A 13,878-nucleotide genomic window follows, 5' to 3' on the forward strand; every position below is an offset into this window, starting at 1 on the left:
CATTGGAAGGCATGAAAGCATTGTGCCTTTGCGGCTCCCCAACCGCAGATTGTATGTTAGGTGAATGTGAGCGCTGCCCATGGAGTTAAAGCGTTACTTTGGCCAGTCTGGAAATGGTCGACAAGGAGGTGGACACATTTGCTGCTTGGGAAAGTGGTGACTTGATGAAGAAGACGTCGTCTCCAATCCTTTTTGTGAAAGAGCTCGGCAAATGGGTAACCAAGTGGATTCCTCACAAATACATACGCCGTACTCAAGCCGCGGATATTCACGAGGCAAAGAAGTGTGAGTGGCATGGGCACATTGTTCTGCATTTTGATGTTGTGAAAAACTGGACTCTCCTCTCAAATTAAACACAATCGTACCATTGGAACAAGAAATATATCTCCATTTTCACCTGTGTTGCCATGACAATGGAAGTAGCACACAGCTTCACTGTCATAAGCAATGGCATGCATCATGCACGTCTGCTACACTCTAGGTAGAGTGCATGAAGTGTTAGATGAAAAAGCACCCATCTACTGTCACATAACATACGTCAGCAATGGTGGAGCAAGCCATATTTAAAATGGGTACCAACTGTATGAGTTGTGCCGCTCCAAGTATGCATCCGCGAGATGAATATTTTCCACTACCGGACGTGGGAAGAGCGCCTGTGACGGCTTGGTTGGACTGCTTGAGCACCAAGCTTCCCTGCACAACCTGAGGTCAGGAAGTGCCGCCTCCATTCAGTCGGCACACGACATGGTCTCCCAACTTAGTGACAGCATCGAGAATGTGGCCCTGCTTCATGTGCTTGCTGTAGCCAACAAGGAGCATTGTCAGCAGAAGTCAGTGAGGTCAGTGCCGCATGCAACGGGAATGCAGTCATGGCATGTGTGGATGTGTGCCCGCGATCAGTCAAGCGGACATGTGCTTTGTGAGAACTGTCCATTGCGATAACTGCCGCTAGTTAGCTGACGGTGATTAAACCCTTTTAAATACTAACTGCAAAGGACGTGTAATAAATTTGTTCGAGCACCCTGCAGTATGTTGACTTTCTTCTCTCTTGCATCTGGAAAACAATGCAGAAAACACATTCTCTGTTCCTGCCACAATAAGAAACCTAGGTAAGCCTTCCTTCATTTGTGGCAGCCGTTTCTTTTCCTTCTTTAAAAGAGAGTAAATGTTAACAAGCCAGAACGAGTCATCGCGGCACTAAAACCAACACGCTCAACATGGGCCTGTTTGGCCTCTTATATTTTACGAATAAAGCAAATGAGGAAACATATCGCACCAACATTTAGACCGACATAAGCAGACTTCCATCCAAATTTTTTTTAAGAATTGTAAGCAGAGCTATTTTATTTTATTTATTGAAAATGAGTTTTCTTTTATTGGTTTATATAACTGTTTCTTTCTTCTCTTGTGTTTCATGTAGAAAGATAATATCTTGCATAAATTTTGCATAAATTTTGCAAAAAAAAACATTCTACGTTCGACACTTTTTTTAAGGGGAGGCGCTCCTTGAAACAACTTTTTTTATTACTTGTATTAGAGGTTTCAAAATTCAGTCAAGTATAGAGTTTTCTATGCAAATTTCAAATATGGCACTACTTTTTGTGTAACTGTTATAGTTTTAGAGTTATGTGATGCACAATGGCAGAGTATAATCATTTTTATCCGCACTTTCTTATGTAATAAATTTACACAAAGAGCATCGTGCTGTAGCTCGTTTAGCTCTTTGTTGATTGTAAAGTGCCAATATCTAGCCAAACAATTACTTAAACTATGCAAAAAAAGAACATTTCAACTAACTTTTTCTCAATTCTCTCAAATAAGACCATGTACTTTTGCAACTTACTGCTTGGAGATATTGCAATTTCAAGTGGATAATAGCATTGTGCATATCTTCAAGAGTATGTATGCCAAATTTAACTAGCCGCTTGGTTAGCTGAGATGGTAGTCGAGCAGCTGCCCCGGAAAGGCGGTGGTACCGGGTTCGAGTCCCGGATCACGACGAATTTCTCTTAAACTGCGAAGCTTTTCTTTCAAGGAATCCGTATGGGTTTCCTTTGCAGCACTTGGCTACGTCTGGGTGGATGTCTAATTTTCTCTTTATTAATTATCCTCTCCACCTTGCGGGTTTCCGCAGAACTATTACGTCAAGACAGTTGTAAGTTTACAAGGTTAATTTCATGTGATTGTGAAAAAAAAATTTGTTGAAGCGTCCTAATTTTTTTTTTTTTGAAGTTCCAGTAATTTTACACGCTGTTTGAATAAATATCAGCACTTTGCAGCCTAAAAAGAACTAAATAAGCTACAGCACAAAGTATTTTGCGAAAATTTTTTTTATAATAAAGTGCCCGCAAAATCACTCTATTTTGCCATTGTGTAGGACTTAACTCAAGAACTATAGCAGCTACACAGAAACAAATGACATATTTGAAATGTGCTTAAAATACTATAAGTAGGTGTATTTTCAAATCTCTAGTACAAATATTAAAGAAATGTTTTTTTGAAGAGCATCTCCCCTTAAGTTTCTGTGTGAACTAGAAAACGCATCAAAGTTACAAAATCTTTCCGATTTGGGCCATGTTTGCAATTTTTTTACATTTTTACGTTAGCTACGTTACGCCTAACATTCTTCGTTCCATAGCTTTTTGCGTAGTCCTTAACATGTTCTCAATTTTCCTTGTTAACCTCCAAGTTTATGGCCTATATGTTAGCACCGGTAGAATGCAATGATTGTACACTTTTCTTTCCAATGCCAGTAGTAGGCTCCCAGTCAGGATTTGGTGATGCCTGCCATATGCACTTCGACCAATTTTTACTCTTGTAAATTTCTTTCTCATGATTAGGGTCCCCTGTGAGTAATTTACCTAGAAAAACATGCTCCTGTACATGCTTCAGAGGCTGACTGGTGATCCTGAATTCTCATTCCCTTGCCAGGCTATTGAACATTACGTTTGTCTTCTGCATATTCAACCCACTATATATACAGTCTAGCCCGGTTATAACGAAGCCACTTATAGCGAAATAGCGGTTATAACGAAGGGATTTCAATTTCTCATTCCCATTTTTGCATTTTCAAAAAATTTGGGTCCGGTTTTAACGAAGTAAATAAGAGCGCGTCAGCGGATATAACGAAGAGATTTAATACGAACCAAAAAATAATCTGTCAATCAACGCATTTTTGCGTTGTTGAGGCGATTTTTTCCATGAAAATAAGAGCAAAATTCGGCTGACGGCGTCATTTCGTGGCGTCGTCTGCTCTCCCGCGGAGCGAAAGGTTGCTTCACTGCATCGCATGGCAGCATCGATGCAGCATGCAGCTTTGGGATTCCGCAAGCAACTTGAACCTTGTGCCTGCGGGTCTAAGCCACATGAACTTCGTTTTCGCCGACGAAGACCTTGTTGCCACCGAGGACTTCACGACTGAAGAAGTTGCCGGAAGTGTCATGGAAGAGACCTTGGCGGACAGCGCCTCCGACAGCGAATGCTACGACACTAGTTGTGCCCCTAAGCCGGTCACCTCCACAGCGGCCATCGCAGCTGTTGACACGCTACAGATGTACCTCGGGAGTCCAGAGTTCGACCAGAGTTTTGGTTCGCAGTTGGATGGTATGGAAGCCACAATCCTGAAGTCTGCACTTGCGGAACGTGTTAAGGGGACACTGGACCACTTGTTTCAGCGGCAATAAATCGGTATGCCCATGTTTGCATTTTTTTTTCATAGTCCGCATATTACGAAATAGTGGATATAGCGAAGTGATTTCCGATTCCCGCTGACTTCGTTATAACCAGGCTAGACTGTATATATATATATATATATATATATATATATATTCAACCCCACTCTTTTGCACTTTCTTGGTTAATATCCTCAATTGTTATTTGCAAGTCATCCCCAGTGTTTCTGAACAGGACATTGTCATCTGTGAACTGTAGGTTGAGATATCCTACTTTGATCCTCACTCCTAAGCCTTCCCAGTCTAGTAGCTTGAATACTTCGACTGAGAATGCAGTAAATGACATTGGATAAATTCTGTCTCCTTGCCTCACCCCTTTCTTGATTGGTAATTTCCTACTTTTCTTGTGGAGAACCAAGGTACCTGTGGAGTCTTTGTAGATATTTCCTAAGATATTCATGTATGCCTCCGTGACTGCTGGTTCTCTACTGAATCAAATTCCCTTTCATAATCTATGAAAGCCATATAGAGAGGTTGATTCTACTCAGCAAATTTCTCAATTGTGTGATTGATAACATGGATGTTATCCATTGCAGAGTATCCCTTCCTGGAGCCAGCCTGTTCTTTTGGTTGACTGAAGTCAAGTGTTGCCCTGATTCTGTTCGAAATCATCTTGGTGAATATTTTACACAATACTGAAAGCAAGCTAATGGGTCTGTTATTCTTTAGTGTCTCCCTTCTTATTAATTAGTATAATGTTGACATTTGGCCAGCTCTCTGGTACACTTGATGTGAGGAATTCTGATAAAGGGCTGCAAGCCTTTCAGGCATATTATATCCTCCATCTTTAATTAAACCGACTGAAGCAGTAAAAAATGGCTGCAGCATGAATATAGTCGAAAGAAAACTTGGCTTGGGACAGGGCAAGATGTATGCAGTGAATGATAAGCAGAGTAATGCCATCAGTCATACTGATGATATAGTAATAGCAGCAGGAGAATTCTATACTGACCTGTGCAGTACCAAAATCGTCCACGCAACCTTCAGTGGAAGTAGTGATGGACAGGATACACGGGCTCCTTCTGCAAGTAGCGATCAGGTTAAAAGGGCCTTGCAAGACGTTTTCCCGGGAAAAACAGCCATGTAACACATATCTCAAAAGAAATCCTTACACACGCCTGCTTATTTAGTCTGTTCCATGTGTTATTTATTTGTTACTCTGTGATTTTTGCTGTACTATGTTTACTAAAGTGTTGTTAAAACACGCTGCTAGGCTGAGCTAAGTGAGTATAAGCAACCACACGTCCCAAACAACATTTGAACTTTTATTCACTCTGAAGCTCACGAAGAAAAGTCGCGTGGTTCCTCGTGCATGCGCTCTTGGCATTGCACATGGAAGCACCGTTTCGCGGCACTACAATAATCCCCCCCTAGTGAATGGGTCAATAATGAGCTGCAGTTCATTCGCAACGGAGGTCTTGTCCGCTGTCCACTCCATGTGAACCTTTCGACGACAGGTTGGGCTGGTTCAGTCTTGCCTGCTGGTAGTCCTTGTGGCTGTGGAACTCGAGATGATGCACGCACTTCACTGTTACTGTCTGCGTGTGCTGGTTTTATGCAGTCAAGCGAAACCACCTCGTGACGGCCACCTCGGTCGATCGTGATGTGCTTTTCTCCTCGTTTCACCACCTTGAACGGCCCATCATACGGGGGCTGGAGGGGACGCTGTATGGCATCGTGCCTTACAAACACATGGGAGAAGGAGGAAAGACCACTGTGGACGTACACAAGCCGTGGTGCCGGCAGACGTGGAGAGACAGCGCGTAGCTTGCTCACAATGTCCCGCAGTCGCAGGGCATAATGGTTATTGGCCTGGGCGTTTGAGTTTTTATTGTCAGCGACAAACTCCCCCGGAAGGCGAAGTGTTGTGCCACATACGAGTTCAGCCGAGCAGCAGCCAATGTCCGCTTTCAGAGCCGTCCTAATTCGCAATAAAACTAGGGGTAGCGCCTCTACCCAACTGTGACCTGAAGTTGCCGTCAGGCTAGTCTTCAGCTGGCAATGGAACCTTTCCACCGTACTGTTCCTGATGGGATGGTAGGCTGTTGTTCTGATGCGCATGATTCCTAGAAGCCGCATGATGTTCCCGAATAGGGCAGACTCGAATTGCGTTCCGCAATCCGTTGTCACTCTTCATGGAACTCCAAATCGCGCTACTCAGTGGTAGATGAAAGCGCGGGCCACAGTATTGGCAGTCATATCTGGGATGGGGATGGCCTCCGGCCACCGCGTGAAGCAGTCGACGCAAGTTAGTGAATAGTTTTGCCCTTGGTAATAAGGCAATGGTCCCACAAGGTCCAAATGCACATGGGAAAATCGAGTGTCCGACTCGGGGAAGGATCCTAAGGGGGTCACAGTATGGCGCTGCACTTTGGAGCGCTGACATGATAGGCACTCTCGGTTCCAATGTCAGACGTCCCGGTTTATTCCGGGCCACACGAACCTAGCCGTGCACAGCCGTTGAGCGGCTCGAATCCCCGGATGCGAGAGGCCGTGCAGCAATTCATAAATGTTGCGGCGAAGATTGGGGGGCACGAACGGCCTGGCCCTACCTGTGTACATGTCACAGCATACAGATCCTGTCGGTCCATCGACCCATTGCATCTTCAAGGCACTGGTTGTGGACTTCAGTAGGTGTTTCAACTCCCTGTCGCTGTGTTGAGCCGTTGTTAGTGCGGTGAAGTCGATGCCGCTCTGTAGGCTGATGGCATCTGCTGCTGCATTGTCCTTGCCGCTGACATGGCATATATCCGTCGTGAATTCTGCGATGTACGACATTTGACGGAGTTCTCGTGCCACGTGTGCACCCGTATCTGAGTTGATTGCGCGCAATGCATAGGTCAGCAGCGTACCATCGACTGAAGAGACTGTCGACGTAGCATCCATAGTGGACGTCGATTTCATAGTCGTGGAGTCCGTCGACAACGTCGAAGTCATAGCGACGTTGATGCTCAACCCCGGTGGCTGCTTATCACGTCCGGGTCACCAATGTTGGAACACGCAGCTAGGCTGAGCTAAGCGAGTATAAGCAACCATCATCGTCATCATCATTAGCCTGGTTATGCCCACTGCAGGGCAAAGGCCTCTCCCATACTTCTCCAACTAACCCGGTCATGTACTAATTGTGGCCATGTTGTCCCTGCAAACTTCTTAATCTCATCCGCCCACCTATCTTTCTTCCGCCCTCTGCTACGCTTTCCTTCCCTTGGAATCCATTCCGTAACTCTTAATGACCATTGGTTATTAAGCAACCACGCGTCCCAAACAACAACTGAACTTTTATTCACTCCGAAGCTCACGAAGAAAAGTCACGTGGTTCCTCGCGCATGCGCTCTTGGCATTGCGCACAGAAGCGCCGTTTCGTGGCGCTACAGTGTCATTTTTTCACACTGTAAGGAACCGCTTTATTCCAGCCGAGCTCGTGCTACTACCACGAGAATCAGGCTATGTTATTGGTGATGATATATATAGATGATGAAGATGTACAATGGATGATGATATGTGGAGATGATGAAGTTGAAAGTCAGGCATGTGTTGTGCTCACACTAGTTCCCACTCGCTGTGGAAGTGGCCGCCTTGCCATGCGGAGGTATTATGAAATGTATTGAGTATATGGTTTTAAATGAGAGACATGCACTATCTCTGTCCCACGGCAACAGTGATTGGACGGCGTCCTAAAGGGCGAGGTGCGGTAATTGACAGGTGATGCCTGCTCAATGACCATGTAAGCTCCGATAAAGTGCGTCAGAAATTTTTCGCATAAGCTGGGAATGTGCACAGAAGTCCAAAGAAGAACTTCGTCACCAAGAGAAAAAGTCACAGCATGGTGAGTCGAGTCATAACAAGACTTGTGAGCATTCTGGGTGATGCCAGTGTTAAGGCGGGCGAAGTGATGGCAGTCTGCGAGGCTAGACAGAAACTGTTCCAAGAAAGGAGCTGCTGTGGGTACAGGAGTCGAAAGGAATGATACATCAAGAACAAAACTTGGTGAACAACCATAGATGAGGAAAGACGGTGGTATGTTGTGTTGCCGTGTTATAGGCAAATGTCATGATGGCAGAATTGTATGTCAGTTCGTAGGGTCGGGGTGGATTTACATAGCAGTCATGTCGGAGAGGGTACGATGAAAATGCTCCATAAAGCCATTGGTCTGCAGATGGTAACTAGAAGTCATTTGTGAGTTTTATTTGAGGCGCGCAGAACTTTGGTAAGAATTGGAGAGAGGAAGACCTTGCTGCAGTCACTGAGGAGAACACGCAGAGTGCCATGGCATAAGAAAATGTTTCTAGAAAGAAATAGGCGACTTCAGCACCAGTCCCTGATGGTAGAGGTGCTGTCTCCTCTTAGCGTGTTAGGTGGTCTACAGCCATAACAATCCAATGATTGCCATATTAGATCGTGGGAAGAGGACCGTACAAGTCTGTTCCAACTACTTTGAAAGGTGAAGTTGGACAAGGCAGAAGTTGTAAAGAGCCTGAAGGAGCTCGTACTCCTGTAAGCGAAGCACCCAGTGACCAAGGTGACCTGATAAATTCTTTAGCAATGAAAGCGAGCACAGTACATTAGGGTCGGTAACAACTGTAAAATGGCAGCTGTGAAGATATGGGTGAAATTTTTGCACTGCCTGAACAACAGCAAGGCATTCCTGCTCGGTAATGGTGTAATTCTTCTCTGCAGTGGTTAGTGTACGACTAGCATAAGCAATTACTCTGTTCGCGGCAGGTGTTGTCTCATTGCAGTAGAATGACACCGAGACCATGACTGCTAGCGTCAGTGTGAGGAATGGTGGGCGCGGTCGGTTAAAAGTGGGACAGTACTGGGTCCGATGTCAGGGCATGTTTCAAGGTCAGGAAAGCATGTTCACATTCGTCGGACCAAACGAAGGGCACATTACCGGCGAGAAGTTGATGGAGCAGGGACGCAAGTGCAGCGAAGTTGCGTATGAAGCGCTGGAAGTAAGAAGCAAGTTCGAGAAAACTGCGCAGATCTTTTTGACACAGCGAACGGAAAAATTTGATGACGGCAGCAAGCTTCTCATGGTCAGGTCGAATACATTCTTTGCTAAGTGCCCCAGAACGTTGATGGTCTTGCTAACGAAACTGCATTTTCTTGTGTTGAGCTGCAAGCCAGTATTTTTAAGACAGGCAAGGACTTCATCAAGACATTGCAAATATTGTGAGAACGTGGTTGAAAACTCTACAATGTCGTCCAGATAGCACAGACAGGTTTTTCACTACAAACCACGCAAGACATTATCAATCATGCGTTCAAAGGTGGCAGGTGCATTGCAGAGTCCAAAAGGCATCACATTGAGCTCGTAGAGCCCATCAGGGGTAGCAAACACCGCTTTTTCTTTGTCAGATTCGGACATTGGTATTTGCCAGTAGCCTGATCAAAGATCAAGGCTAGAAAAATATTCAGCGCCATGGAGTGAATCTAGTGCATCATCGATGCATGGCAGTGGGTAGACACCTTTGTGCATGATTTTGTTCAGTGCACGTTAATGGACGCAAAAATGCACTGAGCTGTCTTGCTACTACACTAGGACAACTGGGGAGCACCAGGGACTCAAGGAAGGACGTATGATATTTCGTCTAAGCATGTCTGATACGTTTTCTTCTATGATCTTGTGCTCCGTAAAAGAAACATGATATGGGCACTGCTGAACAGTGCGGGAGCCATCAGTCTGTATTCGGTGAGTAGGGGTGGTAGTCATACCGAGGACGAGCAAATTGATGTCAAACAAGGAACGGTGTTTGTTCAATAGGTTGAGGAGATCTCGACTCTGGGCAAGCATTAGATCGGGGCTCACAGTTGCCGACAATGGTGTGAAAGAGGCATTACTTGGCGGCCATCTTGACTTTAGTGACACTGTCGAAAGGGCGACAATTGCAATGGAATGAGTGTGAACAGCGCAAGTGACAGTTGATCCACGAGGCAACGGTTGGGGTTTGGGAGTTTAGTTTAAGGGGGTAAGCAATGCAGACCCCTCAGAGAAGCAAATAAGCCCAGGGGTAATCAGAATCCCTCGAGATAAGGTATGACCGTAGGGTAGAATGAGTAATCGCCATCTACAATGTTGCAGGAGTTGACATGATCTTAGATTGTAGCGCGAAGGGACACGGACACAGACTAGAAGCAGACAGGACGTGCCTGTCTGCTTCTAGTCTGTGTCCGTGCCCCTTCACACTACAATCCAAGATCATGTTACCGTACCAACTCGCCCAACTTTCTATCCTTTTGCAGGAGTTGACACTTATAATCTCTTCTCTAGATGTCCAAACAACATAATCGAAGAAGGTAACGAGGTGAATACGTTCTTTGTGATTAGGTAAAGCCAGTGGTATTCATTTGTGTGAGGCGCTGACGACAAGGGATAGAAGCAGACGCAGAAGATGAGTAGTCCCACCCCAAGATGAGTTCTTGGGTACACTCACGAAATACTGCAAAAACAATGAGGTGACGAATTCCGTCTATGGACACACGAATCGTACACTGTGTGATTAGACAAATAATAGCGTTGGTCGCTGCACAAAGAGAAGGGCCGGAGTAAGGCATGGTCAATTTTCAAAGGCGAGAACAAAAGTCAGCACAAAGAATGGAAATGGCAGCGCCTGTATCGACAAGAGCTTCAACCTATATACCTTCTATAAACACTGACAACAAGTTCGATTGTTGCTCCGGAGGAATTGTAGGCTTTCCGGTGGATGCAGTTTCCCCACCTAAAACTGCATCGAGGAGTTTTCCATGAGGGCGTTCATGACATGAGAAGTGGGTCGGAGAGGCAACACCGAATGAGGATGTGGAGAAGGACCTGCGGGGAGATTCTTGAGAATTCATAGGCATATCAGTAGAGTAGGAAGGAGAAGGTGACTGGGGATAAGAGGAGGATGTGCGCTGATAGCCCAATTCTGGATGGATGCTTGTACATTCCTCGGGAGTGTAGCCATGTTGCTCTTCCTGCTGACGCCTTCAACAAAATCGGGAGATGTGCCCTCGATAGCCACAGTGGTAACAAAGGGGCCTGGCAAGATGCTGAGCAGAGCAGTGACGCTGTGCACGCATGGGCAGTGACAACAAAGCCACTGGTCCCCTCGGGTAGGCAGAGGGGCGGTAATTGCTGGAGAGCGCCGCTACGTCGGCTTATGTTGGTACCTGACGAGTGCAGGGGACGTCGGAGCATGGTAGACGTGATGCGGTCGTGATCTCTTGCTGAATGATGTCGCACAAGCTGGTCGCTGGAGAAGGGACGGTACTTTGCGGAGCGCAGGAAGAGCACTGCTCATGAAACTCTTCGTGGACAATGTTGCGGGTCAGCATGTGCAAGTCCATGGTCTAAGGGAGACGAATGTCGGACGTATCGGTGCATAACCGAAGGGACTGGATCTCCTCAAGTCGCTGGCAAGTGGTTATCACATCCTGGATGGTAGCAAGATCTTGCGCAGCAAGGGCATTGAAGGCGACGGTGTTTATGCCTTTAATAATGTGGCGCATTCAGTTGCTCAGGGACATGGTGGCATTCACACGCTTGCACAGTGCAAGCACATCCTCAATGTATGAGGTGTACGATTCCCGAGCGAATTGGATGCGCTCACCAGGCTTCTTCTTCGCAGCCTTGGCACAAACAGCTTGGGCACCGAAAATCTGCAGAAGCTGTTGGGCTATTTGTTTCCTCGTGTCCTTGTTTTATTCGCGCTGTTTAACATTAGTTCTGTTGAGTGAATGTCGCCCATTCAGGAAGATCTGGCTCATGGTTCCAAAACGAGGTTCCAGAACAAGTACAGTGTCTCGTCCTATTTCTTGGACTGATTTGCACATGCAGGGTGTTGAAAACATAGCGACTGCTGACCAAGTTGCCACTCTTCGAGTGCTGGCTGTGCCCTCGCTTTTGTTATCAAGGTATCTCCACTTTCAATGTGCCATACAGCCACTGCAATGTGTTTCATTGACTTGGCACCAAATCACAACTGTGGTTGCCGACGAGGCGTGCTGGTTTGGCCTAACCGGCAGAGGTGTCAGGCAGCATGCCGTCACGGGAAGTTTGCCCATGATATGTTTGTGCCCTGTAACATTCACGGTGCTGGTCGCATTCTACGTTGTAATCTGCAGATAAGATTGCCCCGCTTGCCACGATATCTTCCTTTCTTTCGCCACTCTGATTGGCTGCTTAGCGCTCGAAAAGCGCATCGCTGAAAGAATAAACGTCATTGTCTTCCTGGTGTTGCGTGAGTCGTCTGTTCCTTGGGCCGGTCATCCTGCCACCCTCGGCGTCTAGCCGTCGAATACGTAACAACCCGTAGACAATTACATAGAGATTACGCATGCGATCACATGCATGGTCGGAACTGACAGCAATGCATGTGAAGCGGAGTTTGGTTTCTCAGGCGATCAGCTGCGGCAAATACTGCGCACGCCTACCAAGTCTATATGTGCACACAAAACAGCGGAAGTTCACAAGTGCGCATAAAGCCTAATAGCTCCAAATGAAATTTATGGAACACTGCTTAAACTTACAGCAGTCAAGTCGCACGCTTGATATCTGCATAGCATGACAGCATGCATCCCACGCATAGGAACTGAGGCCACGTTCAGTGAAGAGCACACCACTGATAAGCAGCCGAGTAAAAGGCTTCTTTGTCGCCTAGGCAACCACCAAGTGCCCGCATCGCTGTGCCGCCGTTTTTTGTTTCCCCGTTTATTTGTTTGCTTGCTCCTCCGCATCGCCCTCATTGCTCTCCGCTCCCATCGGCTGGCACACCTCATTAAGAGGTATGCTTGCTACCATGTTCTGAGCAGGATTTTCCCATGGAAGCCACATTATAACCAGAGTTTCTTCTCGTGCAGCTGCACTGTAAGTGGTATGCATATACATGGAGTTCTGTGGAAGGTAAACGGGAGTCAGAAAAGGCTGCGTTGTAGCCACTTCTGCACTATAAACGGTTACGTTATAAGTGATCTAAGCTGTATAATGCTTTCTGTAAGCACTGAGGCTAAATAAAGTAAATAAATAAATAGTAAATGCCGCTGTGTATTCTGCATTGATAGTGCATGAGTCTTTGGCAAGCACTTTCATCTCTGTGCTGGAACAGCTTTCGTATTCTCGCGCCCAATAAAGCGTTAAAGAATTCTTCACTCACAGTATTGCTGCTGTCTGATTCTTCACTCTCACTACAAGTGGAGATGTGCAGGCCCTGTGTAATCATTGTTCTAATAAACTAAGAAGATGCTGGTTCAGCTGAACAGTTTTCTATGACAGCATGAGACTAGGAAATGTTCAGCTAGATAACTAGATACAGCTTGTGACTCTGACTGGTGGCAAATGTGCAGATCCGACGGGCTGTGTGCGAGACATGATGATCACAGAGGCCTTCATTCGTCTGTTTGTTGAGCTGGTGGGACATTGTGACCAGCACATCACCCTGTCAGATGACCTCAAGGAATCTACTTTTCAAGTGAGCCTCTTGTCCTGCATAGTCAAGACTTTTAATAAAGAGAAAATCAGACATTCACCCGTTCGTAGCAACTGCTACAAAGGAAACCCATATGGGTTCCTCGAAAAAAAAAAAGCCTCGCAGTTGAAGAAAAATTTGTCCTGGTCCGGGACTCAAACCCGGGACCACCGCCTTTCTGGGGCAGCCGCCCTACCACCTGCTGGCCGCCTGGTTAGCTCAGATGGTAGAACGGCTGCCCCGGAAAGGTGGTGGTTCCGGGTTTGAGTCCCGGACCAGGACGAATTTTTCTTCAACTGCGAGGCTTTTCTTTCGAGGGACTCGTATAGGTTTCCTTTGTAGCAGTTGCTACGAACGGGTGGATGTCTGATTTTTTCTTTATTAAAATACTTCTCTCCACCTTGCTGGTTTTCGCAGAACTGTTACGTCATAGTCAAGACTGATCAGCCGGGCTTGTCTTATCCAGCTTTGCCTTTGCAGGCAATAGTATTTGGTTGTTGTCTATGGAACTAGCAGCTGTTATCATACTTTTGGTAACAGTGCAACAGCAACACAGACAAAAGAAAGAAAAACATGATAACATGGCGCTCACTAGCATACCTTATTCAGGAAGTTCACATGCACGTATATAGGAACTGAAGTCCAAAAAACCCAGATATGTGCAGGACACATGGTACGCTTCAACGATGTGATATAAA

At 46.1% G+C, this 13,878-nt stretch overlaps 1 protein-coding gene across 11 annotated transcripts in view; it reads left to right on the forward strand.

The window, feature by feature from the left end:
* LOC126538440 (DENN domain-containing protein 2D-like) overlaps window positions 1-13,878 on the forward strand; it is a 423,989-nt gene that overhangs the window by 293,054 nt on the left and 117,057 nt on the right. For 7 of the 11 annotated variants that reach the window (XM_050185285.3, XM_050185279.3, XM_055074743.2 and 4 more), the window contains one exon: window positions 13,059-13,183. The exons of 1 other annotated variant lie outside the window; for it this stretch is intronic. In XM_050185285.3, coding sequence (XP_050041242.1) covers window positions 13,059-13,183 — 125 coding nt within the window. Of the gene's footprint in view, window positions 1-4,267; window positions 4,348-13,058; window positions 13,184-13,878 lie in introns of those variants that run through there. 3 more of the 11 variants (XM_055074745.2, XR_008613950.2, XR_008613951.2) reach the window with 3 other exon arrangements.

This window comes from Dermacentor andersoni, chromosome 4, assembly GCF_023375885.2.
Source record: "Dermacentor andersoni chromosome 4, qqDerAnde1_hic_scaffold, whole genome shotgun sequence".
In the NCBI taxonomy this organism is placed as follows: Eukaryota; Metazoa; Arthropoda; class Arachnida; order Ixodida; family Ixodidae; genus Dermacentor; species Dermacentor andersoni.